This window comes from Acomys russatus, chromosome 32 (assembly GCF_903995435.1).
Source record: "Acomys russatus chromosome 32, mAcoRus1.1, whole genome shotgun sequence".
Classification (NCBI taxonomy): Eukaryota; Metazoa; Chordata; class Mammalia; order Rodentia; family Muridae; genus Acomys; species Acomys russatus.
The window spans coordinates 25,185,993-25,213,628 of NC_067168.1; the positions used below are offsets into that span (position 1 = coordinate 25,185,993).

General features: G+C 49.8%; 1 protein-coding gene across 1 annotated transcript; it reads left to right on the forward strand.

The window, feature by feature from the left end:
• The first annotated feature begins 1,877 nt into the window (after positions 1-1,877).
• Positions 1,878-24,129, forward strand: Rbp1 (retinol binding protein 1). The gene is given in 5 exon segments (XM_051140577.1): positions 1,878-2,058; positions 2,060-2,165; positions 2,582-2,760; positions 21,209-21,310; positions 23,889-24,129. Coding segments are annotated over 5 exon segments (597 nt in total). The 5' UTR covers positions 1,878-1,902; the 3' UTR covers positions 23,943-24,129.
• The last annotated feature ends 3,507 nt before the right edge of the window (positions 24,130-27,636 follow it).

The window sequence follows — 27,636 nt, forward strand, 5'->3', positions numbered from 1 at the left end:
CAGGAGCTTTTAGACCTATTTAGGGCACTAGACAGTAAGATAGACAGAGAGTAAACTAACTGACCAGCTACACGCTCAGCAAACTAGCTCAGACTAAAGGTCAACAGAACAGGAGATGACCAAAGTGGCCAGGGAGAGAAGGAGTGGTCAGATCTCTGTCTTCCCTGATGAGGCGTGGAGGCCTGGGGCAGGACAGAGTAGAGAAACAGGCTCTGGGCACAGCAACAGACCAAGACTCACTGGCCCTACTGTGTGCCGAGCACCACACTGGGCTTTGGTATAAACCATCTCAGGAGACTCGGCACAAAGGGAAGTGGCTGGGGAGGGTTAACATGGCACCTGGTGGTGAGGGGTCAGGGGAAGGGCTTTAGACTTGTTGGGGGTGGCTGAGAAACCATTAGTTCAGCATTCAAACCCCTGGCCAATCCTCTGTTCCAGTGAGCAAGGATGACAAAGAAGCTGTGTGTCGTGACTGCCCCTCACACAGTACCTTAGATGAAATGATTCGGGCCCAGGCAGGACCTAGCCCTGTGGCTGGTCACAGAAGTGACATGTTATACCTTCTGGGTTAGGCAGGGCTGGGATGGGCTGCCTTGGCTACTCAACCTAGCCCAGCTCTGCACTAACTGGGGAGGGGACACAGGGCCAGGATCTAGATTACAACCCACAACCTGAGCAATCCAGAGTGAATCAGGGACAGAGACCAAGGATATGATGAGGATATGGCTATGACACTCAATCTGGATGATTCTCCCAAGCCCAGAATTTGACAATACCTGGAGGCATCTTTGCGGAACTTAAGGGAGTCACGTGACCAGGAGTGCTACTGAAAATCCTACAGAATACAGGACAGCTTGCCACAACACACTTCAACAGTGAGAATCCTTGGGAATGAGATGGGCTAAAATCCCAACCTTTCTCCCAGAGGACACTTCCCCCACCCTTTCGTCATTTAGCCAACCGCACACTGAGGACTGGGGGAGGCATGGGTTCGGCATCAAGAAGAAAGCATACCACATCTCATTCCCCAGGCTCCTAGGTCTCTAGTAAGTCAAAAGTCAGCCACTGTATGTCATCTCTTTGTAGCACACAGGTGGCAGGTGAGATGTGATAAAGGTCTTCACTGCTTCTGTTGCCAATGGCAGCAAGGATCAGAAGCCACAGAACACGCCCTACCCGCCCACGCTCCCGCCCCTACTCCCACCCCCATCCCCACCCTGATCCAGGCAAGCAGAGGAAGCCTACAAAGACAATGGGAATTCATTCTATGCACAGGTTTGGAACATAGTAACTGAAAAAAGGAAAAGTGCAGAATCGAGAGGGCTGTACTGTCCTTCCCTGGAAGGAGAAGAAAACACAGTGTCCCGAGGAAGAATGACAGGCCACCTGCAAGAAGCCTTGGGTCTGTGGCCACCGTGCATGCCTTCACCTGGAGCGATTTCTTGTCCAATGCACCTTTTATACTTTATTTTCTGGGAAAGCTGTGCGCAGTTGCTCTGTTCTTCATCTCCGGAGTTAAACAGCTTTTCTGAACTGGCCAGACCACTGGCATGGAGCTTTCGATAAAGGCCTCTAAGTGGTCCCTGCCTTAATGTCACTGGTAATCCCGAAGGAGTGTTTTCAACACTCAAAAGGCCTGTGGGTGAGGATTCCAGGCGTTTGAAGGACTCCCAAGGGAAGGGTGGTGGGTGCACAGAAATCAAGGCCAATAGTAACCCTTCCCCCTTTCACGTCTCCTCTTTCTAGGCTGGGGAAGTGAAAAGAACGAATGGAAGGTCTGAATTGGAGGTGGCCAGCATTCGGGACTAACCTTCCCCCCCCCCCCCCCCCGCACCATCCTCGCCCCCGCCACAGTCCCCGCCCCTGTCCCGCCCTCTCACACACGGAGGAGGGGCTGCTACAATGGAGCCTCCTGCGGGCTTTGTGCACTCTTGGAATCCAGCTGTCGCCGCCCCGCGGAGGTCGGTGTCCCCCGAGGGCGCCCATTTCCTAGCCGCCCATCACCCGGTGTGCATTGGCAGCCTCTGTCGAGGCCGAGCCCACAGCCGCTCCTGCCTTCTCCGTGTCGGATCATCCCCAGTCTGTCTCCAAAATGCCTGTGGACTTCAATGGGTACTGGAAAATGCTGAGCAACGAGAATTTCGAGGAGTATCTGCGAGCGCTGGGTAAGCTTGGCCAGTGGTGCGCATCCCCGGGCTTCCCCGCAGACCCTGCCACCCCGAGCTCAGAGCACGGTGCTGGCAGAAAACTAGAGGGCCCCGAGCTGTTAGGGTTAATTGGTAGCAAGAGTCCGATAGCTCACCCCAGAGGTAGATAATTCAGTTAGTAGAGTGGGACTAGCTTTGCTAGTTTGTTTTTAAAGGTCTAGGGCGTAAAAAGCAAATAAAAACAAAACACAAAACTTTGTTTTCAAAAGAATAAAAAAGGAAAGGAAAGGCACAGACGCCTCTCAGAGGCCTCGCAAAGTGAACTAGGAGTCCCAACCTTGTTTTTCAGTTGCGAACGCTCCGGAACCCTGCTAGCTAGGGAACCCTCCCTTCTCTTTTTTCTTGACAACTCTCTGCCTCTGCCTCCCATTTAGATGTCAACGTGGCCTTGCGCAAAATCGCCAACTTGCTGAAGCCGGACAAAGAGATCGTGCAGGAGGGCGACCACATGATCATCCGCACGCTGAGCACTTTTCGGAACTATATCATGGACTTCCAGGTTGGGAAGGAATTTGAGGAGGATCTGACCGGCATAGACGACCGCAAATGCATGGTGAGATCCCTTTGTGTCTCCTGCCCAGGGGCTCTGTCCTAGAGCTGGCCTAACTCATCCGGAGGAACCAGAGATCTGGTGTCAGGGTAGGCAAAACCTAGTCTTCAAGTGTTGGTGGCTGAACAAAATCGGTTGTTTGGTTGGCTGTGAAGGCTCCAGTTTTCTGAGTCTCCAGCACCCACTGTCCAGGTTCTGTGCCAGGTGCTCAGACACACATGGCCTCAGCAAAGCTCACCCTAACTGTGAGGAGATAGGAGCTCATTCATTTTATAGATAAAAATCAACATAATGAATCAGGTAGAGTAGTGGGGAGGGGAGGGAGCAGAGTAGTGGGGATGGGGCCTGGAATTCCAAACAAAACCCTAAACTCCTTAGTGGAGAACAGGAAGAAAGGAGGAGAAACAGGGAGCCCTGTGAAGTATAGTTTTTCCCAAGTGATGATCTGGTGTGAGTTCTCTGTAGGGAACAGGGGCACCACCATCCCCCCACTGCCCCCCCCCATCCCTCACCCCACCCCCGGCTGGAAGTCCCCTGACCTGCAGTTCTTGGTGCAAAGCTGGGATTTGGCCCTGAACCACACTGATACCCACTGAGCCCTGAGCTTCCTTTTAACCTTTCACCCAATTCCTAAACCCACGGAACTGTACCCAGCTTCCAGGGTCAGAGGAAGAGGCAGTAGGGGCAGGGTAGGCCCCAGCCCCTCCTGTCCCAAGAGTGGGAAACTAGTGACCCACAGACCCCAATTAGCAATAGCTCAGCAGCCTCCGGAAGGTCACCCTCAGGTCTCCATCCACATTTTGGGCTTTCTGGGAGGCCAAGATACTCCCAGTGTCTCTTGCTTGGCTGGGTCCAGACCTGGCTTATGCCTGTTCCCAGCAGCTGCCTTGCTTTGCAGAAGAGGAAGCTTGCTACCCTTCCCTCATTTGCCAAGGATGTTTAGGGTGGCCTGCCATATACTGTGCACTCTGTGATGTCCCACCACAACTCAGTGAAGGGGCCACTGGGAACTCCGTATAAGCTGGTTACTGGGAGGAAGAAAATTGCAAGAGCTGGTATTTGAGTCTTCTTAGGTTGAAGGCCACATCCTGCCCTACGCTCTCCCAGGCCCCTCTGTGGACAGCGTGTGTGTGTGTGTGTGTGTGTGTGTGTGTGTGTGTGTGTGTGTGTGTGTGTGTGTATGTGTACACACACATATACAGAAACAGTATAGCTAAGTTCTGGAGGCTGCAGCCGAAGAGGGTGAAGGAGCTCCAGGAGGACCACTCAGCCTTACCTGCTTTGTTCTTTGGGAAACCACCTGACCAGTATCTGAGTCTGCCACTGGGAATTGGGGGCTGTAAGGAGCAGTGTCCTTGGAGAGGCCCTGGGAGGGAGAAACGGACTATTGTAGGACAATGCCATGCTCAAAAGCAGCAGTCCTCAACCTGTGGGTCACAACCTCTTTGGAGGGGGAGGGGGTCACACATCTGCTGTCCTGCATTTTTACATGATGATTCATTACAGTAGCAAAATTACAGTTATGAAGTAGCAACAAAACAATAATTCTAGGGTTGGGGATGGGTGGGAGTCACCACAACGTGAGGAACTGTTGTGGTAGGGTCACAGCATTAGGAAGGCTGAGAACTGCTGACCTAGTCTCCGGGCACGGATGCTTGCAGTCAGAATGGGTACCTTCAGACAGGGGCTGCTTTCTCTCCATTACCCAAGACTGCTTCCAGGGGGAACCGGGCCACTACATGGAACTCTGCTCCATAATCCAGTTCCCTCTTAGGGGTGATCTCATAACACATCAGATGTGGCGTTATTTAGGGTCACTGCGATTCTGACTGTGCTGGCTTGTACTGGATCGATTCTTGTTCCTGATCTGCTGTGTGCCTGTGATGTCATACCTTACATTAATTCATTGACCCTTCCCTGACTTTATACAGAGGATTTCTTCCTGTGGTAACCTTCGAGTGGTGTTCCCTGCAGGGCAGCGGGAAGGTCTGAGTGAGCAATCTGCCTCCCTCACACCAGGCTCGCGCGTGCGCGCACACACACACAACACACACAGAGTACAGTCCGTGACATCCAGGAACACAGTTATTGTGTAAAGCGGACACCCAAAGACCAAAACAGTGTTCTCCATGAAGACAAAGGGAGCAAGTCATGGGCAGGCTGGAGGGGATCCTAGGGCTCTGGAGGAGGTCCCTTCTGCAACCAGTGGGAAGGAATGGGACGTGGGGTGGGGGTGGGGGATTTGGACCACAAAAAAAGGAGGAATGGACACCTTTCTTAGACTTTGCTGGTGCCTGAACAAGTGAAGAAACCTAGTGGCAGCTCATGCAGGGTCATGCGGGGATGCTGCTGCTGCTATCTTTACTGCTGCACAATTTGTTGGCATTATTCTCTGGGAGGTGAGACTGTTGTCAGTGTTGGGGTCACAGTCTGTACCTCACAAAGCCAGGCTCAGCTACCTGTCCTGGATACACCAATTCTTTAAAAGACAACTTGAATAGTAAAGAACAGAGAAAGGAAATTTAGTCAACATGGCCACACTGGAAAAAGGGACAAAGAGACCCAGTGGCCCATCCCCCAACTTCATCTTGGGGTCCTAAAGTGAGATTAAAGGTTAAATACAGGGCCAGAGATTTGCATGTCTGAGCAGTCCTGCCAAGGTATGTCCCTGCTCACCACTGCCCCCCTTTGTCTTTGCTGTCATGAGCTGTAACAAGTAGCTATCTCTTTCCACTTGGTCTCTGGCTGGCAAAGGCTTTAGGCTTTTTTTTTTTTTTTTTTTTTTTTTGCCAGAATGAAATTTTCTGAGGGAATTCCAGTTTCTTGGGGTCCATTGTTTCAGTGGTCTGATAGGCAAAAAGGAGACACAAGGGTCTTTTTAAAATATCTTTATTCCCCACCCCCCAATACACAAGATAATCCAGGAGATGGACCTAGCCCTCTGTTCTTGCTGGGGTGGTCCTTGGGCCCCCTCAAGTGCAAAGAAGCCCTTCCTTCAGGACTGTCCTCTGGGTAGTGTGCAGGTGTAGACTGCAGTGGAGAACAATATTGGGGTAGGTAAAGGATAACAACCAGGAGAGCTCAGAGAGCCTCAAAGGACACAGATGAATGCCGAGGCCCCTTGCCCAACATCTTTTGAAGAGCCCCCTAGTATTAACACTTCTGCCAAGCTTGCCATCTGCACTGTACTGAGAAACCCCCAGCCTTCGAGGTGTGTGTTTGCAATCGGGTACCAGAGTCTCATTTTGACTTAGGCTTAGTCATGGGCTCTGTTTATCCTTCTCCTTGGGCTCTACAAGCATTTCATGTCACTTCCTCTCTTGTCAGTGAGGATCCTGTCTTCATGGAGTGCAGTGAAGGAGTGGGGCTTAGGAAGATTAGTGGTAAGTGGTGGGGTGGGAGTGGGGGGTCTAAGGCAGTCAGTCACACTGTAGTATGATCTAAACTAAGAGACTCTTTGGTCTAGGAGGTCAGAGACAGTTCTCATTCACAAGGAAGTCTGATCTGAGGTTGGTAGCATAGACAGGAAGTAACAGTAGCCAGCCAAAGAGGAAAGGAATGAAAGGGCAAAGGGCAAGAAAAGTGTCTGAGAAATAGATGTCATGTTGGACCTGTTTCTTGCTGGGTTCTGAGCTCAGCCTGGGGGAAGCTTCCTGGGTGCCCAGGACAGCAGAGGAGTGAGGTACAACAGTGGGCCGTTGCAGACTCATTCATGGCAGCAGTATAGAGGACTGAGGGTCACAGAGCTGGGGCTAAGGTAGCTATGGTTGGAGGAGTCCCCCAGGAGGGAGCCCCTGAGCGCAGTCCTGAAGGACAAGGTGGGAAGGAGAATGAGGAGACCAGACCACGCACGGTGGAGCCTGGTGCTCTGCAAGAGCTTGTAGCTGAGATGCAAAACGTGGCAGAGGGACACCAGGTGATGAAGACCTGAGAGAGGACCTAAATATGACCTGAGAAGCCATCAGAGTGTCCTTACTGAGCAAGGCAGGGCCAGGCTAACATTCCTCTGCAAAGGGCCAGGAGGCTGCTGGCGCAATGTCTCTGTTTCTTCTTCTTCTATGGGAATCTTATCTGTATTCAGAGCGGCAGCCAGAAGATGGAATCCGGCCTGCAGATGTATTTTGTTTGGCCTGCACAGCGTTTGAGCCAGTTGCCAATGAGGGCCAAGGATTCTAAGATTTCACAGGGAGAGGGGAAAAAAAAATTCTACGTCTGACTGTTCTCACAAAACAAAACATTAAGAGCTGAAAACAGCGAGCTTGCGTTCTCTCTCACTGTGTGGGTCTCGTGGACACTTGCCAGTGCTCTCTTTATATGAGCGGCTTGTCATCATCCTCACCCACCTTGGTACCCAAGGTCCAGGGTCAAGTAGCAATTTGTCTCTTTTTACTGTGCAGCTTCTCCTTTAGAGTAAGGTGGCATCTCTCTGTACTGGCTCTGTTTTACCTCCCTTGCCACCCTGCCACCACTTAGCCTACTAGTCTGGCCAGTAGAGATCCTTCATGACCACGGTGCCACACAGGCCTGGGTTCTGGTAGATGTATAGAAAGGCTGGTTCAAACCCAGCAGGCACAGGGGAATTCTCCACCGCCTTCTGTCTCCTTTGCCCACACTCTGCTGGTATCAGACAAGAGACCAACCACGAGTGTCAAATACAGTCAACCTGCATGGGTTTATCCGGGTAGGGCTCCCTCAAATAGGGCCCCCACTTCCAGTCAAAACAATCCCTAGAATCATTCAGTTCTTTGTCTTCAGCCATCCTCCATATTGAGTGGGTTCTGTGGGATGAGACTGAACCTCAGCAGTGAGCCTGGCTCTGCATCCTTGGTGGCAGAAGGGCCATTTGTCACCCCACGGTAGACACCAGATTGGGGTTTCCCTGGAAGAGGCCTCTTTTGTTCACTTGGGTCTGGCACTGCCTCCGTATCTAGCTTTGAACCCGGGATGACCCCTCCACAGGGCCTGCCTTCCACTCCCGGCACTTGGCCCTCTGCTGCTTTCTTTGTTTTTATTATAAAAGGGAAAGAGAAAAAAAAAATCAAATAGCGGAAGAAAACAAAAAGGGACGGAAAGGGCCCCCCACGCCCAACCCAGCCTATACACTAACCCTCAAAGGTTAATAGCGCTGCAGTTCCCAGTGAGTCTGTCTGGAAAGCCTTGCCACACGTGTCTGGTCTACCTACAGCTGGAAAAAAGGAAGAGAGGGAAGAGAAGAAAAGGGAAGGAGGGAAGGGAAGAGAGATGGGGAGATTCCATTTTTCTGTGCATAGTGTTTTTACTTCATGGTATTTTTTAGGCATCTCTTCTTATCCGCCCTTTGGGATTTTTTGAATCTTTTTTTTTTTAAACCGTCTGTGTTTCTCTCCCTACCCTCCTTAACATCCTTGAAAAATGCCCATTTACCCATTTATCCTGCCAGGCATCTAATTAGATATGGCAACACATGAAATCCATCAAGCCCCTCTTAGCGCTCTGGTTTAAAGTCTTGCCAGCTTCCTGATCCTGTTCTTGACCCATTAAAGAGATCTTTGGGTTCTTATGTTAATAAATATGATGCCAGTGGTGAAATTAATGCCTCAGGGCTGCAGAGCTCGGATGCTGTTGGGTTTGGGAGCCTTCTGAGAGCTGCCCCTGCCCAGATCAGGCCCAGGCATTCAGCTGGGTCTTTTCCAAGTCCTCAACACAGGATCTCTTTCATGTCCTAGCTAAAGTTCTCCGACCTTTGAAATCAGTGTCAGCAGCATGCTTTTGAGGATTATAAAAAGAAGAATTAAAGCAACCAAACAAAATGTACAAAGTAGCTTTCGGGACTCACACTGGCTTTTTAAGTTTGGAGGTTTTTGCAAGGCAGGAGTGAGGGAACAGAGCAGGCAGTAAATCATGACTGCGCCTGCATCAAGTGCTCTCCCCGCTTTCCTCACCTTGGTCCTCAGAGCAAAGGCTCTTCAGCGAGGATCCTTTTACCCATGTCATAGATGAAAATCAGAGGCTCAGAGAATGAGCCTCCTCGGTTCAGGCTCACCCAGGAAGCTTTCTGACTGACGTGTTTGTGAGGATCTCTGCCCCAAGGTCTGTAAGATGAACAGGGAGCGTCCACAGGGTCAGCGGGGCGGGGGAGGAGTGGGAAGAGCTGATGTTACTGTCAGCACAGCAGGCTGCAGCGTGATGGTGGCGACTGATTAGACACCCTGCTTCTGTTTTCACATTTGCAAAATGGGCAGTGTGATTGCTGCTCTGCCTGCCTCCCCAGGGGTCAATTCCATGGACCACAGAGATAACACACAGTGCCTTTCCCAACCTGTCACACCACCTGCGAAATAGGACCAGCTGACACCTAGACCACCGAGGATCAAGGCACACTCATCGAGGAGGTCCGGTTGTTTGCCGAATAAATCACAACTGGTCGATTTATTTTTTCCTGGCCGTCATGGCTTCCTTACTCTCATTCAAAGAGACACTTCTTTTTTACTGTTGGCGTGGGAATTCCCTACTCCCTTCCTGGGTCCTGGTGGACCCACACATTTGTCTGCCAGAATGAGTGCTTGTTGCCAGGGTGATGCATGGGACCCCAACTGGTCCCGTCACATCCTCTTGTAGGATTTAATCTGAGGACTATGGGAGAGAGCTAAGCTGGTGTGACACAAGCTCGAGGCTCTCTGTGGCCAGGGCTGGCACCCATCTTGCCACTCTCTGTGGCTACTTGGAGAACTCCAAGTGAAGGGGAAAACACAACAAGGCCGGGAACAAAAGCAGAGCAAGGGAAGGAGGGAAGGGGAGGGAGAGAGAAAGGTTGGAGTGGTATGGGAGTTCTCAACACTAATATAATTTTCTATATAGTTAACCTAAGAGGTCATCTTCCTTTCTCCTTAAGCCCTGTGAGATGGTTTTCTGTTTCTTTGTGCCTGGACACATCCTGACACACTCAAGACTCTTGAGCTCCTGAGCTAACCACCCAGCAGTAGTTTTCACAGGCTTGAGCCTGTCTTGCCACCAAGTTTCTCAATCAGATCTCTGGGGTGGGGCCCAAGTGTTTGTCTTTCTAACAAGTCCCCGGTTGCTGCTGATTCTGATGGCTCCAAGCCTCCCCCTCCCCCACCCCGCCATTGATACTGTGAGGAACAGCTGGCCAGGCCCAGGTTCCTGTGGCGTTCTCATCCTAGTGCAGAGCAAGAACTTTTGTTGCTTCTGTGTTAAAGCTGCTCATTCCTTGGGGCTGGATGAGTGATGACAGGTACAGCCCTGTCCCCTCGGGAGACAGGGTCAGGGACTGCCTGTGGACACCAGTCTTGCAACAATCCATGATAGTTAAGGGTCACAGTGATCCAGTGACGTGGCTGGATGTGGAGGTGAACAGACCAAGTATGTGCAGAGTAGATGAGGAATGACAGAGCGTTTAGTTTAGGCTGTGAATTGAGTCCTGCTTCACCTTCCAGCTGAAGAAACAAGTCCTCATGTCCTCATGTGCAAAGAGGAACCGGAGACCATACCCGCCTAAGGCACTATGGGAATTAAATATGGATATATATATTGCAGACTGGTAAGCTACCCTGAAAACCAGCACCTTAAAGCCAGTCATTTACTTCATTTACAAATATGAGCAAAGTTCAGAAGGGGTGACATGTCCCCCACTGAATGCCTGTCAGCTGGGGGCTCAAGGAGTCTCTCTCCAGATGGCTCACGTACACTTACTCTCTGTGGCAGCTAAGTTTCACGAGTGAGAGTCTTGAGAGAGGAAAGCAGATGTGTGATGTGTGTGACCTTTTCTTAGGAGCTCTGAAGTCACCGTGTCAGTCGGCGTTCCATTGCTGTAACGGAACGCCTGAGCTGACTTAACTTAAAAAGAGGAAGGGTTTATTTTGGCTTGCAGCCTTGCAAGCTTTGGGGGATGACTAGTTGATGCTGTTCCTTCTGGGCCAGCGTCGAGGTGGGAGGTCTCGGGAGGAAGCTCCTCACAGGAAATGGCTGGAATCAGAACAGTGTCCCAGTAGCCCCTTAGGGAGTATATCCTCCCATCACCAAAATGTTTCCAAAAATGGTCCCAACTCTTAAAGTCACACCGCCTCCCAGTAGGGCCACAGGGTAAGGGCTAAGCCTGGAATCCGCGGGGGCTCGGGGATCACCTATCCGAACTGTCATGTCTCCTGGCAACTCTCCTGAACTCTGTTGGTGGTGAGAAGGGCTCACCCCTCTACTTCAGGACGGAACCCAGGCTCCTCACCTGAATAAGCAGGGCATGTCAGAGCTCTAAACAAACACTGCCTGATGCTTCAGGAGAGCTGGCTGTGTTATAAGGTGACAGGCTGTCACCATGCCCTGCCGCACAGCCCCTTTCTCTGGCTAAGCTTTGAAGGTCCATCCAGATTGGGCTGTTTTGCTTCTGACTAATGGGAGTGGGTGGGAGAGGAGTCACAGCAGGTGTGCCCGAGCCTGTCCTTTGTAGTTAGGGTGGGGATTTCTCACCTCTGAGCCCAGCTCTGGAGACTATCCTGTGGTCTGCCAAGGGGACAGTAAGCCCTCTGGGAAGGCTTGAGCATCAAGTCAACACTCCCTGTGAAGACCTCCTACTGGCATCCCCATTGTGAGGGCCCAGGGGGATCCTGGGAGTTTGTGCCTTTGACAGTTACTCCTGTGACCATTTGTCACAGCCCTCGGGGTTAGCTTTAGTCATTTCCCTGTTGTCTCCAGTATTTAGTGATGTTTTTGATTTGGAGTTGATTGAAAACACTCCTGAAAACAAGGATTATGTCCCCTTTCTCTGGGAATCCTTTTTGGTAGCATCAGCCACTTCTTTGTCTAGAACCCCTGACACACACCCAGTCTTTGTGTAAGTTAAACTGTATTAGAGCTATTAGAGCGCACGTGTGTGCGCGTGTGCGCGCACACGCGCGCGCGCACACACACACACACACACACACACACACACACACACGGGGGGAGGTGTGTCCACTGACTCGCCCAGGAACCTGCCCTGCTGTCTACAACCCTTCATTAAAATGCATTTATATCATTAACAGTTCTGACTTCCGCTTGGGGTTCCCTCTAATGTGCAGACACCCCAGGTTGGCACCTTGAATAATACAAGGACAGTACTGCATCTTTCCTCCCGCCTTCCCCACCAGCCTGCCTCCTTTTTGATGTGGAGTACAGGAACAAGGTAGGGGTTGTGCAGGCAAGAAGTGTAAACCAGATGGATGTATACAGACACGGATGGCAGGAAACACAGGCTCCCCAGCCGTCTTCCCCGCCTTCACAGTGAAACTGGTCTTACATCCAGCCAACAGGAAAAAAAAATCTGTCTGGCAATGGGCTGTGAGTCAGAAAATCTCCCTACTCTCTGGCTCGGCCCACACACAGGCTTACCCAGGCTTATATTCCAGGAAAGCTTTTTTTTTTCCTCCTTAAGTTTGCACAAAGGTGTCTGTGTGCAGTTTCCTGATTAAAAAAAGTCCCTCACTGCCCCCATAGACACAGCCCTGAGAGCTACTGCAACCACATGTCTGTTGAGCTCTCCAGCGGGCTCTGCCTTCCCTCTTTACCCTCCGGGTGGGAGAGCTCTACCGGGGTCACACCACTTCCTAACTGTGGCCTTGGACTCCAACTTTAGATATTTGTGACTTTTGAATTTGTGTGACTCAGAGAACAAGCTGCCTCCTGCTGGCTTCCTAAATACCGAATCATCATGGGTAGCTAGAAAGACTGGCATGTTCGTCCCAGGGACCACTGCTGTGAAGATAAAAGTATTTACGGGCAATTCGTTGACGGACCAGTGCCAAGGACTCTGCTTTGTAATCTCCATCTTCCCGCTTTCTGTCGGCTTGCTCTGGATATCCTGCCTGTAATAACAACAGTGGTAACAATGTACATCTCTTGCGCTGGCCGTGTGCCAAGTGCAGCGCTTCTGTGGGTTTCGTATTTTCAGTCTCCTCCCTTCTCCCACCCTCAGCATTGCAGCCCCTCCTTCACATCTTCCGGGAACCCGACCACCATGCTGCTCCCCAGCTTGACACCCCCAGTGCAGACAGCCCTATGACCTTAGGATATAGCCTCTTGCCTCCCCAGCCCTACTTCCTGCCACACACCTTACACTCCTGGCCCCATCCTGGGTGTTTGTCTTCCTTTGTCCGCTCTGCCCACTTCTCTGGGACGATCTCTTTTTGGAAGCCATACTTAGCCATCGGTAGAAAGCCAGCCCAGGCTTACCTGCTCTGTTGGTCTTGTCTGGATTTCCCATCGTGCCATCATCCTCCTTTTTCCCCCAAGCACTGTCTCTGCGGGTGTTATATCTCTTGCTAATGTATGTGAGATTCTAGACAGCAAAGACCTCCTTCTGTATCTCAAGACCTAATGCAATGGGCTCCAGTGTATTAGTTAGAGGAACATTAAGTGAAACCACAGAACAGGATAAGGTTGCCATTGATCATATCATACTTTTAATAATCCAATTTGATGATAGATTGTGTCTGCCAGGTATTTCCTCTCTGCCAAACCTTCTTGTAAGCATTTCGTGTTGTGTGTGTGTGTGTTTGTGTGTGTGTTTTAATTTTAATCATTACAACAATTCTATGAAGAAGGTGCCCTAATTCTTCCCACGTTGCACATGAAGAAACTAAAACGCAGGACAGATAGGTACCCAGTGGATTTGGATCCAGGCAACGTGACTCCAGGTGGTCAGCAAAGAGAAGCATGGCTGTTACCTTAGGGGTCAGAGCTCGCTTAGGGATGGAAAATGTAGGGTCCCTTCAGGAAGCAGTGTTATGTGACGGGCTCGTCAGTGGCCGGGGAGTGAGGTCTGTTTTGAAGTCTATTCTATCCAATCATGGAGGCCACAGGACTCACCAAGAAGCCCAAATTTGGGGGAGACAAATATCCCTTATCTTCCTGTACATGATTTTTCATCCATGCCCCACTCTGTCTGAAGAGTCTAAAAGTGACCTGTCAACTCTGAAGTCCGACCTCCTTTGATGTCTTATTTCTGTGTGAACTGCTATTCTGGGTGAAATTATTCCCCCCTCTCTGAGCCTCCACTAATCTATGAAATGGGGGTAATTAGAAAGTCTGGGGGGGGGGTAACGGCTTCTTGGTGAAAGTTAAGTGATAATTGGAGTGTGAGTAAACCTTCAGGGTAGCTGCTTGTGGGGGTGGGCTGTTACTGTTTTTCCTCCCATCCTGTTAACTGTCACCTCAGGAGATAAATTCTGGGATAGACACATGTATGAAGGGACACCTGGCCATCCAGGGAAGATATAATAGGGTTAGGAGAATGGAAGGTTTAAAAAGGCAAGTGCCACTCCATACTACAGACCAGGCTGGGTGAGGCCAGCAGTGGGTCAGTGTCTCCACCCACCCATTTCCTCCCCCCCCCCTCTCTCTGGTAGAGCTATAACCACCATTTGCAATGAGGAAATGGAGGCTGCAGAAGTGGAGTGTACCAGACTCCCCTGCAGCCTGCTGGATGAAGATCCATGGTGGAAGGTGGCCCTGTGGGAATAGAGGACAGGCTGTGGGCTCAGAGTCTGACAGGAAGAGGTTAAAACTGTGACCCATGTTCCTCCATGCGACCCTTCTCCCCTGGCCTACCTGCATTTCCTAGGCTGTTCCTTCTGCCTGGGATTTTCCTTCCCGCCCCCTTCCTCCTCTTTTTTAATTTGTTGTTGTTGTTGTTGTTTTGAGACAGGGTTTCTCTATGAGTCGTGGCTGTCCCAGAACTTGCTCTGTAGACCAGGCTGGCCTTGAACTCGGAGACCTGCCTGCTTCTGCCTCCCAAGCACTGGGAATTAAAGATGTGCACCTCCTGTTTTTTGTTTGTTTGTTTGTTTGTTTGTTTAACAGAACTCTGTCTTTCTGACATCAGTTCTTGTCACCCGTGGCCACACCTACTCTGGGCTGCCCTCAGGCTGAGACAACCTTCTGCTTTCAGACCTCAGCATGTCAGCTACCCAGGATCTACCGTTCCTTTCTTCTAGTCTTCTTTTCCCTCACTTCCACCTCCTTCCCTCAAGCATCCGGTGTGCAGGAGGTTGTGAGAGGGCTGGACCATGGTTGCTGAATGCTGCTTCCTGCAGAGCCAGGCTGCACATCCTCCCAGGGGACTGCTGAGCACAGTCTCTGACAGATCCACAGCTGGGTACCCTCACTCCTCAGACCACACATTTCTAAAGCTGCCCTAGGAGGTCCTGAGGTATTGAGGTGACACGCTTCACAGCCTGCTCAGTACCCTGCCTGGTACTTTCTGAGTATCCACACTTGTTACGATGGTGACCATTGGTGGTGGTGATCATGATGTGATGCTGTCACTTCAACCAGGAAGCTGTCCAGATGCCTGGACAGGGAGGTGGCATAGACCTCTACCATTTTCCAACCTAGCTTCTCACCCCCTCCTCAGAACCTTGGCCTCAGTGAGTGCCCTAGCACTCTAATGGTCTAAACTGACTCCAGGCCCTTTCCAAAACGACTGGGGAGGGGGGAATAACATACCAAGATTATTAATCTGAACATATTTTTTGTCTGTCCTAAGACTCGCGTTATCATTTGCTGTTAACATCTGTGTGGTAGAACTGAACTTCTTCATTGCCAAATTGCATTCTCTTGAGCCCACCAAAGGTCTTGTTACGGCAGTATTCATTCATGGTGGCTATTTTTAGTGGTCTTTATGTCTCTAATTAGTCACTTACGTGTTTAAAGCCTTATTAATTTGGTTTTCATCATGGTTCACAACAAGTTGGCTTTCTCTCCTAAATGTACTGATTTTAGGTAATTCCCCTAGAAGAGGACCAGAAAAAGAGAAGCCACTGCCTACCCGTTGCACTTCTCAGCAGGACAGAACTGAGAGTGGCTAGCCCCAGCGGCAGCAGCCTGAACCTTACCGAAGCTTAGGGTTCCCGCCCCGCCCCCACCCCCAGCTCTAATACTTGCAGATTATTGAAACATTGTTGCAAGCTCCCAGGACAGGGAGGGCCTGGCCCTCATGTGTTTGGGCTTAGGGCTTTTCTACCCCTCCCACCCAACAGCAGATTTAATACAAGCAGCAAAGATATCTTAACACCCCCAGGAAGAGAAAAACCCCTACATGTGTTAAAATCAACCTGCAGGAGGACAGGCCAATCACTATCTTTTAACACTTCACAGACTGTAGGCAAAAAGTGCTAACTCTCTGTCAGGCCTTTGACTTTTACTTGCAAATCTAAAGAGTGTGGGTGTTGGGGTCAGAGCTGGGTCTGACTCTGGGGCTTGTAGACAAGACTCCTCATAGGCAAAGGCTCCTCTTACGACCTGCCTCTGGACCCACAGAGACAAGACTGACCCAGAGCCTGGTCCAGGAAGAGAGAACCTGGCAAGGCTGGGTGGACAAGTGTGGAAGGGTAGAAGTGACCAGTCACCCTTGTCCTTGGAGTGGATGAGTGGGAGCAAGTAGGAACTTTAATAAATGTCACACATTTTCTGAGAGCCACATGGAGTCTCAGCATTTATGGGTCATGCCAGGCCACTGTCTGTCACAACCTGAAAGGGACAAAAGAGCATTAGGACATCCCCCAGGACAGGGTCACCCAGGCTTCCTGGACACAGTGCCAGCTAGAATTCTGAGTAGTTGGGTGGTGGATAATGGCTTTTGAAATGGCAGTCCCTTGTCAGAGTGGTATAAAGCAATCCTCACTCATCTCATGGCACATGGCTTAGAAAGCTGCTGACACAGGCAAAGTCACGTGACTTGTTGTTCATTTTAAATAAAAATGTGGTCTGGCTTTGGTTAAAAGCACCCACTCTGGCTCCAGCCACTTTGTACCTTCCTGTGGTTCTGGAATAAGAACTGGTGAGGGGCTGAGCTGCAGTGTGACTGTCCCCTGCTTTGTCCTCAGATGTATCTGGCCTTTGTGTCTAAGGTGGAGTTCTGAGTCAAGGTGGTGTCACCACCACCCCCCCCCTCCAGTCTCTCTGAGATTTGAAAAGTGATGGGAACAGCTCCCTGACTGAAGTGACCTGCCACCCCAGATACAGACTAATTGGGTAAATTTAGGCAGGTGGATCAAATGGCCTCCAAGATGGCTGGCCACTGACCTCAGAGGAAGGCCAAAGATGTTTTTGGATCATAGAGTAGGCTGTAAGAAGAATTTACATTTTGTGTCATAGGAAAGGAATTACTACTGGGCATGGTGGGGCATGCCTTTAATTCCAGTACGTGGGAGGTGGATCTCTGAGTTTGGGGCCAGCCTGATCTACATAGTGAGTTGCCGGTTAGCCAAAGCTACGTAAGGAGACTTTACCTCAAAAGCAAGCAAGCAAGCAAGGAAGGAAGGAAGGAAGATTGCCTGTTTGTCCCCTCCTTCTGCCACCATTTCCCCCTTCGCTTCATTCTGAGTGATTGCCCTCCTCTCTGACACTCCCCACATCCTCTTTCATGTTCCTAGAGAAGGCCAGACTTCGAGTCATTGAGACAAACACCAGGTAGGCTAGGCTGACCTCACACTTACAGTGAGCCTCTTACCTCAGTCTCTCAAGCGGTGGGACCACCAGTACAAAACACACCTGACTTAAGCAGGTGTCTACCAGGTGGACTGCTGTGGGAAATAGGGGTTCCCTTGAGCTATGCAAGGTCCGTGTTCTAGGCCAAGTGACTCTGGTAAGGTCACCTAACTTCTCCAGGCTCAACTGCCCCTCCATATTCAGGACAGTCAAGAGTGATCTGCACTCTTAAGTTACCCCCTGACAAGAGTCAAGAGGAGCTTGGCTGGGGCCAGGAAAGGGCTTGGACACTGACAGGTGACAAGCAGGAGACCTTGTCCCCATGTGTAGGACTCTCTGAAAGGCTTGTATACATTAGGTATGCATTTGCTCCTGGACTGCTCCATCAACCATAGTGCCTGACCTTCTACCTGCCACCAGACAGCCCCATAAACAGAGGTATTACTTTTGCTTGTACCCTGATATGTCCTAGGATCTGGAAAGAATGACCATCTCCTGGGGCCGGAAGCCCACCCTACCTCCTGGATGTCCACCCCAGTTGAGGCCATTCTCTGACCCAGGCCATGAAGGGTAAACAGGTCTGAGTCTGGGGATCAAGTTGGCATGGTCATCAAAAGCTTTAAAAGCCTGCACACAATTCCCTGAGACAGTTCCTCCTTAGGACATAAGCTCTGAGAAAATCATGTGCTGAAAACTGTGTATAGGAGGAAGTCTTATTTATATTAGTGTTGAATTGTGAAATACTCAAATGTCCAAGAATAGGTAACTGGCTGAATAATAGCTCACTAAAACAACCACCAGGGCCAGCTTCAAGTGACTGAGTGCAATGGAGGCCCTGAGGGCCTCCACACTTGCCTGCTGTTGCTATCTTCAAATCATTAGCATTTTTAAATAAGGGACCCTCATTTTCAATTCTACTCTGGCCCCGGCAAATGATGTAGCTGTTTTCTGGCTAGAACCTAGCAATGAAAAGAATGCTTATGGATACTATTTCTAGAAGTGGAAATTGTCTCTAATAAGTGAAGAAATGAAGGCATAAAGGCACAAATGATCCAATCTTAATTTTCTAAAAGCAGAAATATATAGGCATGGTAATAGACGGCCAGACAGAAACATACCAAAATGTTCGGCAGGTCTCTCTGAAGAAACAAAATTACACAGACTTGTCTTGTCTCCATTTCTTCTAAGTAGAGGGTGTGAACCTGCCTACTGCCTAACTGTTCAGGAAAAAGCAAAGCTGTAGATCACAGCAGAGATCCAGTCAGTCTGTCCATGCCTATAGATGGGGTCAAGAGCCCTTCACCTGCAGAGTAAGTCTCTGCATAAACACAGGGTGATCGCTTGCTGAGGAAACCAAGTGTTATTGAGGAGCTGTTTGAAGCCAAGGACTCATTTCGCAGTCTGCCTCCCCATCCCAAGCCTGGCACGGATGGTACCCAGTGCATGGCTTTTTGCCACATTTGGGACAAGAGAACATCCTTTGCCTGTTAGTCTCACTGGACGTGGGCTACACTGTATTCTGATGTGAGACTGGACTCTCTCGGGCTTGAGGCTGCACATGTGCCCCAAGTGAGTCTCCAAATCAAGGAGAGGAGCCACAAGTCTTCTTGTGCCCTGACTCACTGTGAACCCCCTCCAGGAATGAGACCAGATGTATGTCTGTGCAGAGTGGTGCACACCCATCTGTACCTGCCTCCTTGTCCTATGTCTATGTGTGTGCTCATGTCAGTGAGCGCGGGTGTACCTGTGCTGTGGCATTGTGTGGAGGTCAGAGAACAACCTCAGGTGTCCGTTCTCACCTTCCACCTTGTTTTAGGCGTGGTCCCTCTTGTTCGCTGCTGTTTATGCTAGGCTAATCGGTCCACTGGCTTCAGGCAGTTCTGTCTACCTCCCATCTGCTGCTAGGGTCACAGTGGGATTGCAGACGTGTGCGCTATCGCATGTGGCTTTTTAATGTGGCCTCTGGGGATCCAAACTTAGGGCATCAGCTTGTGCAGCAGGCACTGTGCCTTCTGAAATGTCTAGCCAGTGTGTGTGTGTGTGTGTGTGTGTGTGTGTGTGTGTGTGTGTGTGTGTGTGTACACATGTGCAGGAGCATGTACATATGTGTGTGCCTGTGTGATGAAACCAGAGGTCAACCTTGAGAGTCACTCATCAGGAGTGCCATTTACTTTTGTGTTTCTTCTTCTCCTCCTCCTCCTTCTCCTTCTCCTTCCTTCTTCTTTCTTCTTCTCTTCCTCATCCTCCATCTTTTGTTTGATCCCCATTAGCCTGTAGTTCACAGATTAGGTGAGGCTCCCAAGGATCTTCCAATATCTGTCTCCCTAGTACCAGTATCCTAAGCAAAGATTAGCACCAGCCTTTTACATGAATTCTACTTTTGAGACAGACCCATCTCCCAGCTCCTCGTCCATATCTCATTGCAGGCTCATCTCAACAGCAGAGGGCAGTCATGCACAGCAAGCCCAGAGAGGGGGTTGGTGCACCTTAGAGAGCAACAAAGAGAAAGGGGACTTGGGCCTCCAGTGGAGGATCCTCACTCCACCCCACTGCCCAGATTTGTAGATGTCCTGATGCGACACTGGTTGTGGCAGAGAAAACAAGAACAGCAGAACCTGAGCTCTCAAAAGCCAGGGCCTGAGAGTCAGTGCCCTCATGACAGGTGGTACCGTGGGGACTCAGTGCATGTTAAAGACTCACCCAAAGACATGCAGTGAGCAAGGGTGAGCAGAGAGAGCCCTTCCCGCCACAGGAGGAAGCAGGGTTCATGGCGAGGACTTTACCTTATGGTGTGGATGTATATCTGAAAGAAGGTGGGCACGGTATGCGGAAGATGTCCTGGCCGTCTCTGTTCACCCAGCTAAGGGCCTGTTAACTGTAGGCACTGGGTCCCTCCCTGGTCATGCTAGGGAGACTAGACTGAGCTCCTGTTCTTTGGAGTCCTCCCTCTCCCGTGTTCCTGGGTGGGTCCTGACTGCTCCAAGGAAATAGAAACACCTCAGGGATCGCCTGTCTTCTCATCTCAGCTTCTGGAAGGGGACTCCATGCCCTGTGAAGATGCGAAGGTGCAAGCATGGGATGTGGCGGTGTTTCAGATCAAGGGCAGCCTGGAGGCTGATCTCCGGCAGGATGGGAGGACTCGGCACACAGTTCAAGTCCTGAGTACTTGCACCTTACACTATCCCACCTCTGCCTTTACCTCAAGAACTTATCTCCTACAGGTCACCCTTTCTTCTTTGGAGTCCATCCCAGTATCTCTTCCTTCCTGGCCTCTCCTTCCTTAACTTACTCCTAGCCTCCTAAGGAGTCTGGTTTGAAGTACCAATGACCATAAGGCCTTTATAAAAAGAAGCCACATAGCACAGTGGAAGAGGGGACTTCAGAGCCCCACTGACCTATGGCCTGACAACCCAGATAAATTGAGCAAGTCTTTCAACCTGACCCACATAAGAAGATCCAAGTCCACGCAGCAGGCTGCAACCATTGAGACTGAGACTTGGCTTAGAGAGACAGGAGGCTGTGGGCTAACCCCTGTAGCTAGTTGCGGACATCTGAGGTCATTCTCCCCGTGAGGTGAAGGCTCTTTGTGGGCATGGGTGGGGCTTTGCAGGTATTGCAAAATGTTGAATGACTGAACTTTCCGGGGATAGGCAGGGGTTTTCTCACAGTCAAGATCAGGGCCAGGCCCAGCTGGCGTACCCCTAACCTGTGCTCAGCCCCAACCTTCCCAATTCCCTCTCCCAACCCTACCATAGTAACATTTTTTTCCTTCCTAATTGCCCTTTTAAATGGAATGTATGAAGGTTTTCATAAATTTTAAAACTGATCCACACATTTTAATAAAAACGTGTGGGCAGGCTACGAATTTTCTACACTAAAATTGCCATACGCGCATCTTAAATTATTGAGGTCAGGGGCTTCCGTCTCCTTCAGTCCTGGAGAGGTGGGGAAGCTGCTTTGCCAGATCTGACTACTGTGTTTCCTGTTTTGGCAGACCACGGTGAGTTGGGATGGTGACAAGCTCCAGTGTGTGCAGAAGGGCGAGAAGGAGGGGCGTGGCTGGACCCAGTGGATCGAGGGTGATGAGCTGCACCTGGTAGGTTCCATGGTAGGCACCCAGGCTGTGTCCCCAGAGGCCCTCACTCCATGGAGGAGTGAACGGACACTGGGAAAGGTAACCATGGCTAGACCGTTGGCTCTTTTCTGGAGAAGATGCCTCGGTGACTCAGAAAGGCATACATTGTGTTTTAGAGGTCTAAGGCTGACTCAAGAAGGTCCAGCAGTGGGGAGCAGGTGGAGAGGCATTTGGTGGTACTGTCTGCTGGAAATGCCTTCTGTTCTCTGGAAATGAGAATCAGCTTCCTATTTTGGTGGTGAGGATGTGGAACTCTGAGAGGCTTGCTTGCACGTCCCTTTGCACTTCCACAAAGCACAAAGCCAACCTTTGCTTCCAGATAATATATGTGCCCTGTGCAAAACCGGACGAGAGCAAAGCAGAATTCAGCTTTAGGCCAGGGGCCAGGAAAGGACCATTCTCCACCGTCAGCCTCAGGTGGAAGCCACTTCTACTCTTATCTTCTGCCTGGGAAAAGCAAGCACAAAGACCTGGGTGCCTGCGAGCTAACATGGCCAGTATCCTCTGAGGGGGAAGTCCCTATCACTCCTCCACCATGGAACTCCCCAACCACCCTTCTGCAGAATGAGCCTGGTCCAGATGACCTTGAACTTAATTCTGGGCCACTCACTGGGTGCCTTGCGGCGGGGGGGGGGGGTCCCCAGCTGTCCTCATCCTCACCTCATAATGCCATCTTGCTCTGAGCTCTGCAGCTGTGAGGGTATGAGCTGCAAGGAGACGAGGCCAGCTGCATGGAGCCTGTTCTATGGGGTCCACCCTCTACTCAGGATCCACCCTGGGTCTCTGTTTCACTGCAAAAGGGGCAGGTATGATCTCAGTGTCCCCTCACTCTCTGCCACAGGCCACAAATCAGGGTGCAGAGGGTTCTCTGAGGTTTCACTTTGATTCTCAAAGGGTTTCAGGACTCTTCAGTCAGCACTTAAACTCTAGTAAATGTCACACAACTGTTCAGTTTCCCAGCCCTGCTTCCCAATAACTAAGAAGACGCAGACTTTGATTGCCGTTGTCAGCCGGCAAGAGTCTGCTGAAGCTGCCCCCGTGGGCAGATATTGGACTGTCTTGGTTGTTCATAGAACTGCTTGGGTCACCACACTCAGGATGATCTTTTCTAGTTCCCTCCATTAGCCTGCAAATTTCATGCTTTTCTTGGTTTTAATAGCTGAGCAGTATTCCATTGTGCAAATGTACCACAGTTTCTTTATCCATTCCTCAGTTGAGGGACATCCAGGTTGTTTCCAGATTCTGGCTATTACGAGTAAAGCTTCAACTAGGAAAAATCATCCTGAGTGAGGTAACCCAGACCCAGAAAGACACGCATGGTATGTACTCACTTATAAGTAGATATTAGCCTTATAATACAGGATAAGCACACTACATTCCTCAGACCTAAAGAAGCCACATGACAAGGAGGACCTTAGGGAGGATGCTTAATTCTCATTCAGAAGGGCAAATGGAATAGACACCAGAAGCTATTGAAGAGAGGGAACAGGATGGGGACCTACCACAAATGTCCTCTGACAGACTCCACCCAGCAGGGGGTCGATGCAGATGCTGACACAGCCAAACTTTGGGCAGAGCACAAGGAGTCTTATGGAGGATTTGGGGGATAGAAGGACCTGGAGGGGACAGGAGCTTCATAAGGAGACCAACGGAGCCTACAAATCTGGGCTCAGAGGGGCCCGCAGAGACTGGTGTACCAATCGAGGACCATGCATGGAGAGGACCTAGAGCCTCTGCACAGATGTAGTCTAAGGCAGCTCAGTCTCCATGTGGGTCCCCTAATATGGGGGAGGAGGGGCTATTTCTGACAGGAATTCTGTTGCCTGCTCTTTGATCATTTCTTTCTGGTGGGGCCACCTTGTCCGGCCACAGAGGAAAAGGATGCAGGAAGTCTTGATGAGACTTGGTAGGCTGGGGTCAGATCATAGGGGAGGAGGGCTCCCCCTTTCTGAGGATTAGGGGAAGAGGGAGGAGAAAGAGGGAGTGATGGGGGTGGAGGAGACAATAAAGATGTAATGTTAATAAATTAATAAAATAAGTTAATAAAAATAAAGTTTTAAAAAGGAGAAAAAAGAACTACCTAGAAGGCAGGATCCACCCACAAAGATACTGGCAACTCAATCATTATTTCCAAGCTCTGGTAATTCCAGTGGATAGGCCAGGCTTAAATCCTGTACCACTCTGAAGCAACCTAGTGAACCATGCCTCAGAGCCCAAGTCTCTCTAGCCTTGGCACAGACCATCCCAGGCCTAAAGGGCTCCTATAGCTCTTCGGCTTTTTAAGGGAGTAAGGAGAGGGAAGCCATCGCTGGCTCCTACTCATCACCTTAGAGTCACCCCCTCTCCCACCCAGCTCTGTCGATAGGAATCAGAGAACCTGATCTCTGTGGACCCCATTCCATCAACTTTCGAAGGAACTAGTGGAGCTCATAGGGAACACATTTAGCCATTGACTGTGTTCCAAGTCCCTGTCCAGAGATGCTCTGGGCCTCAAGTGTAGCACTGCTTTAGCTAATAACCAGTGTCTTTATCATTCCAGGAGATGAGAGCAGAGGGTGTAATCTGCAAGCAAGTGTTCAAGAAAGTGCACTGAGCAGCCCGAGTAGATAACCTTGGTCTTAAGGAACAATCAGGATGGGCTTGTGGTCAGGAGCTCCCTCTGCCTGGCGTAAAGCTGAAACACATGGCTGCCCAGGTATCTGCTGGCAGAGTCTCTCTCTCTCTGCCTTGTCTCTTTTCTTTTTCTCAAAATGAAGCTCTCCCCCCAATAAAGGTGATCTCTGTTTAAGACCTGTGTTTTGGAGAAATTCCACATTCACCTGCTCTTGTTTTTTCTCCAGGGCCTCCGAGGCCTGTTTTTCCCAATGCCTCCCTTGGGTAAGGGGAGAAACTCTGCAAAGATTTCATCCTGAGGATGCAGCTATGCATCTTTCTTTCCCCCAGAGACACAGCTTATCTCTGTGGTATGAGTGGTTTGGTACCCATCGTGTGGGTGTTAAGTACTTCCCACATCACTTGTCCAGCCCAAGCCACAGTGTAGTGATGCCACAGAAGCAAGAGGCACTGAGAGCCGAAAGAGGGTTGCACGGCAGAATCTGGCTTCACATGTGCACGGTACACCCAGGAGATGCTCCAGTGTTAGCTATGAAGGAGATGGGAATGGACGGGGTTTTCATCCAACGCTGGAATGAGGTGACCCCTAAGCAAAGGCAGCTGCTGATTGGACTTGACTTCCGTCTGCCCACTGATGGGCTGATGCCACGCTGTTCTCACCGTTCTACATGACCCATAACCCTCAAACCCCTCTAGAAAAGGGAAATCAGCCTCAGCTCCACACTCAAGTGTAAGTGATTGCTGTCTGTGCCACCATTGCTGTCTGTGCCACCTTTGTTGGCTGTGCCGCCTTTGCTGGCTGTGCCGTCTTTGCTAGCTGTGCCACCGTGGCTGGCTGTGCCACCATTGCTGGCTGTGCCGCCTTTGCTGGCTGTGCCACCGTGGCTGGCTGTGCCACCATTGCTGTAACTTAGAGAAGGGGCTGGAGAGGTGGCCCAACAGTTGAATGCTTATTGCTCTTTCAGAGGACCCAGGACATGTCCTAACACAAACATGGCAGCTCTTTACCACCTGTAACTCCAATTCTGACCACCTGGGGCTCCTGCACATACATGGGGTGTGTATGTGTAGAGAGTATATACACATACATATTCAGGTACATAAAAACACATAAAATTAAAATTAAAAAAATAAATATTTAGCTGGGCGTTGCGGCGCACGCCTATAATCCCAGCACTTGGGAGTCAGAGGCAGGTGGATCGTTGCGAGTTCGAGGCCAGCCTGGTCTACAAAGTGAGTCTAGGACAGCCAAGGCTACACACAGAGACCGTGTCTCAAAAAACCAATAAACAAACAAATAAATAAATAAATATTTAAAAGAAACAGGGAAACAAGTGGGAGATGTGGCTGTGTGTTAGAGTGCTTGGCTAGCAGCCATAAGATCCTAGGTTCTACCCAGGAGGACAGAGAAAGCAGACCAACACTGGAAGGGGAGTAAGGAGAGAGAGAAAATAATTGAAATAAAAAATGTCTCACATGGAGGACCCCTTGATTAGCAGTCAACCCATCCACCCAGGAGTCACATGCAAAGTTCAGGTCCCAGCTTCACCCTTCACAGGGCAACTCCATACTCGTCTGGACCTTGCTTGCTTCCATCACGACACCTGCCTTCCCTCCATAAGTGGGCTGTGAGGTCTGCAGATCGACGGGCACCAGAACATTCTGACTTGACTACATGTTAGACAGCCACCTAGAGAATTACTCCTCCTCCCTCTCCCCCTCCCCCTCTTCCTCCTCTGCCACCTCCTCCATGCCCACCAAGCCCTGGATACTCTGGTAGTTTTGTTTTGTTTTGTTTCTTTTTATTTCTTTGAGAATTTCACTCAATATATTTTTATCATATCCTTTCCCATCCCCAAACTTCTCCCAGATCCTTCCCGACTCCACCTACACAACTTTATACTCTTTCTCTTAAAATGGAAATGTAAAGATGGCAAAAGAACTCCAAAGTCTCTCACTCTCTGCACACTGTCCAGTTGTGGGTCTCTGTGTTAATTACCATCTACTGCAAGATGAAGCTTCTCTGGTGAGAGCTGATCCATGGGTATACCAATATGTGATTAGGTATTGCTTTATGGCTGTGTTTAGTAGAATAATAGTAGGTTTTCCCCTAGGCCTATGACCTACCTCGTCTCAAGTTCTTGGACATATTAATGATACAGATTTCATTTTACGGAATGGGCCTTAAATCTGATCAAAAAGTGACTGGTTACTCTCCTAACATTCTTGCCACTGTGGTACCACTGGGCGTATCTTGCAGGTAGGTCTCTATTATAGCTCTCATAGGGTTGGTATCTGGGGGTCAGATGGCCCCACTGGCAAATCTTTCAGTTGAGTGCCAGCTAGGTTTCCGCATGTTCTAGGCCGTAATTATGAGATGTCCTCAGCAATAGGTTTTCCCCATCATATTATGAAGGGCAGCATGAGCAACAGCTCATAGTGTCTGAGCAATCCATGGGCCCCTTTAGACAATGATTAGAAACATGAGACCTATTCCTAGTACTAGGGGTTTTATTTGGTAGCATACGGTGTCTTGTTGGAGTATTGTCTCCGTATGTATATGGTGACTCTACTTACATTCCTTGCACATAGCTATATATTTTAGGAAGCTTCTTCTATATTAGTAGGTTTCAATATGGCTTTTCAAAGGGCCTCTACCTTGCCTTCAAATCCCCTACTCCCTTTAATCTTTCTGTTTTAGTTTCCCTTTCATCCCTGTATAAAGACCTATTCTATTTTCCCTTTTTGGAAAGAGCCCGTCCTCCCCTACGGTCCCTCACTAGCTCCCTAACCTCTGTGGTTATTCTGAATGAAACACACATATCTAAATCATAAAAGCTAACATCCATAGAGAAGAGAAAACATGCAGCGTTTGTTTTCCTGGGTCTGGGTTAGCTCACTCAGAATAATTGTTCCCACCCTCATCCATTTACCTTCAACTTTCATAATTTCAATTTTCCTAACAGCTAAATAATATTACCTTGTGTAAAGGTACCACGTTCTTGTTACCCATTGACACCACAGGTTCCCATAGTGCCTCAGGCATCCATCGCCTGATGAACATCTTGGCTTTTTCCAATTCCTGGGTATTATGAATAGAGTAGCAATGAACATGGACAAACAATTATCTCTTTAGCAACATGAGAAGACCCCGGGAAGTTCTTATATGCTCCTGTACCCAGTCTGTTCCCAGAGACAGTTCTGTCTGAGCTATAGCAAAGCACCAGGCGTCTTTAGTTTTTAAAGCTCCCAGGTGGTTGTGCATACCATCAGAATTGAGAGCAGCTGTCCTGGACCAGGGGTTTCTGATGGGTACCTCAGCCCTACTCTCACCCTGGGGCCTCCAGCAATGTCTGGCATTATGATTTCAGGACTTGGACAGAAACTAAGCATCCTACAGGACACATGACAAAGATTTACGCAGATGAAAATCACGCTAACAAGGTTGAGAAAATGCCTTAGTCAAGCACTAGAAAAAAAAAATTTTTTTTTATCAGTGTCGCCAAAGGAGGAGAAAGCCTAGACTTGCCTGTGCTGTGGGACATCCCTTTGTTCATCAGCCTGTTTCTGTCCCCATCAGTAAAGAATTTCGGCAGGGATTCTTGAAAAGACCATTCATCCACACACAGACACTTCTGAAGACCTGTTACGTACCAGCCAATGACTGAGCGTTG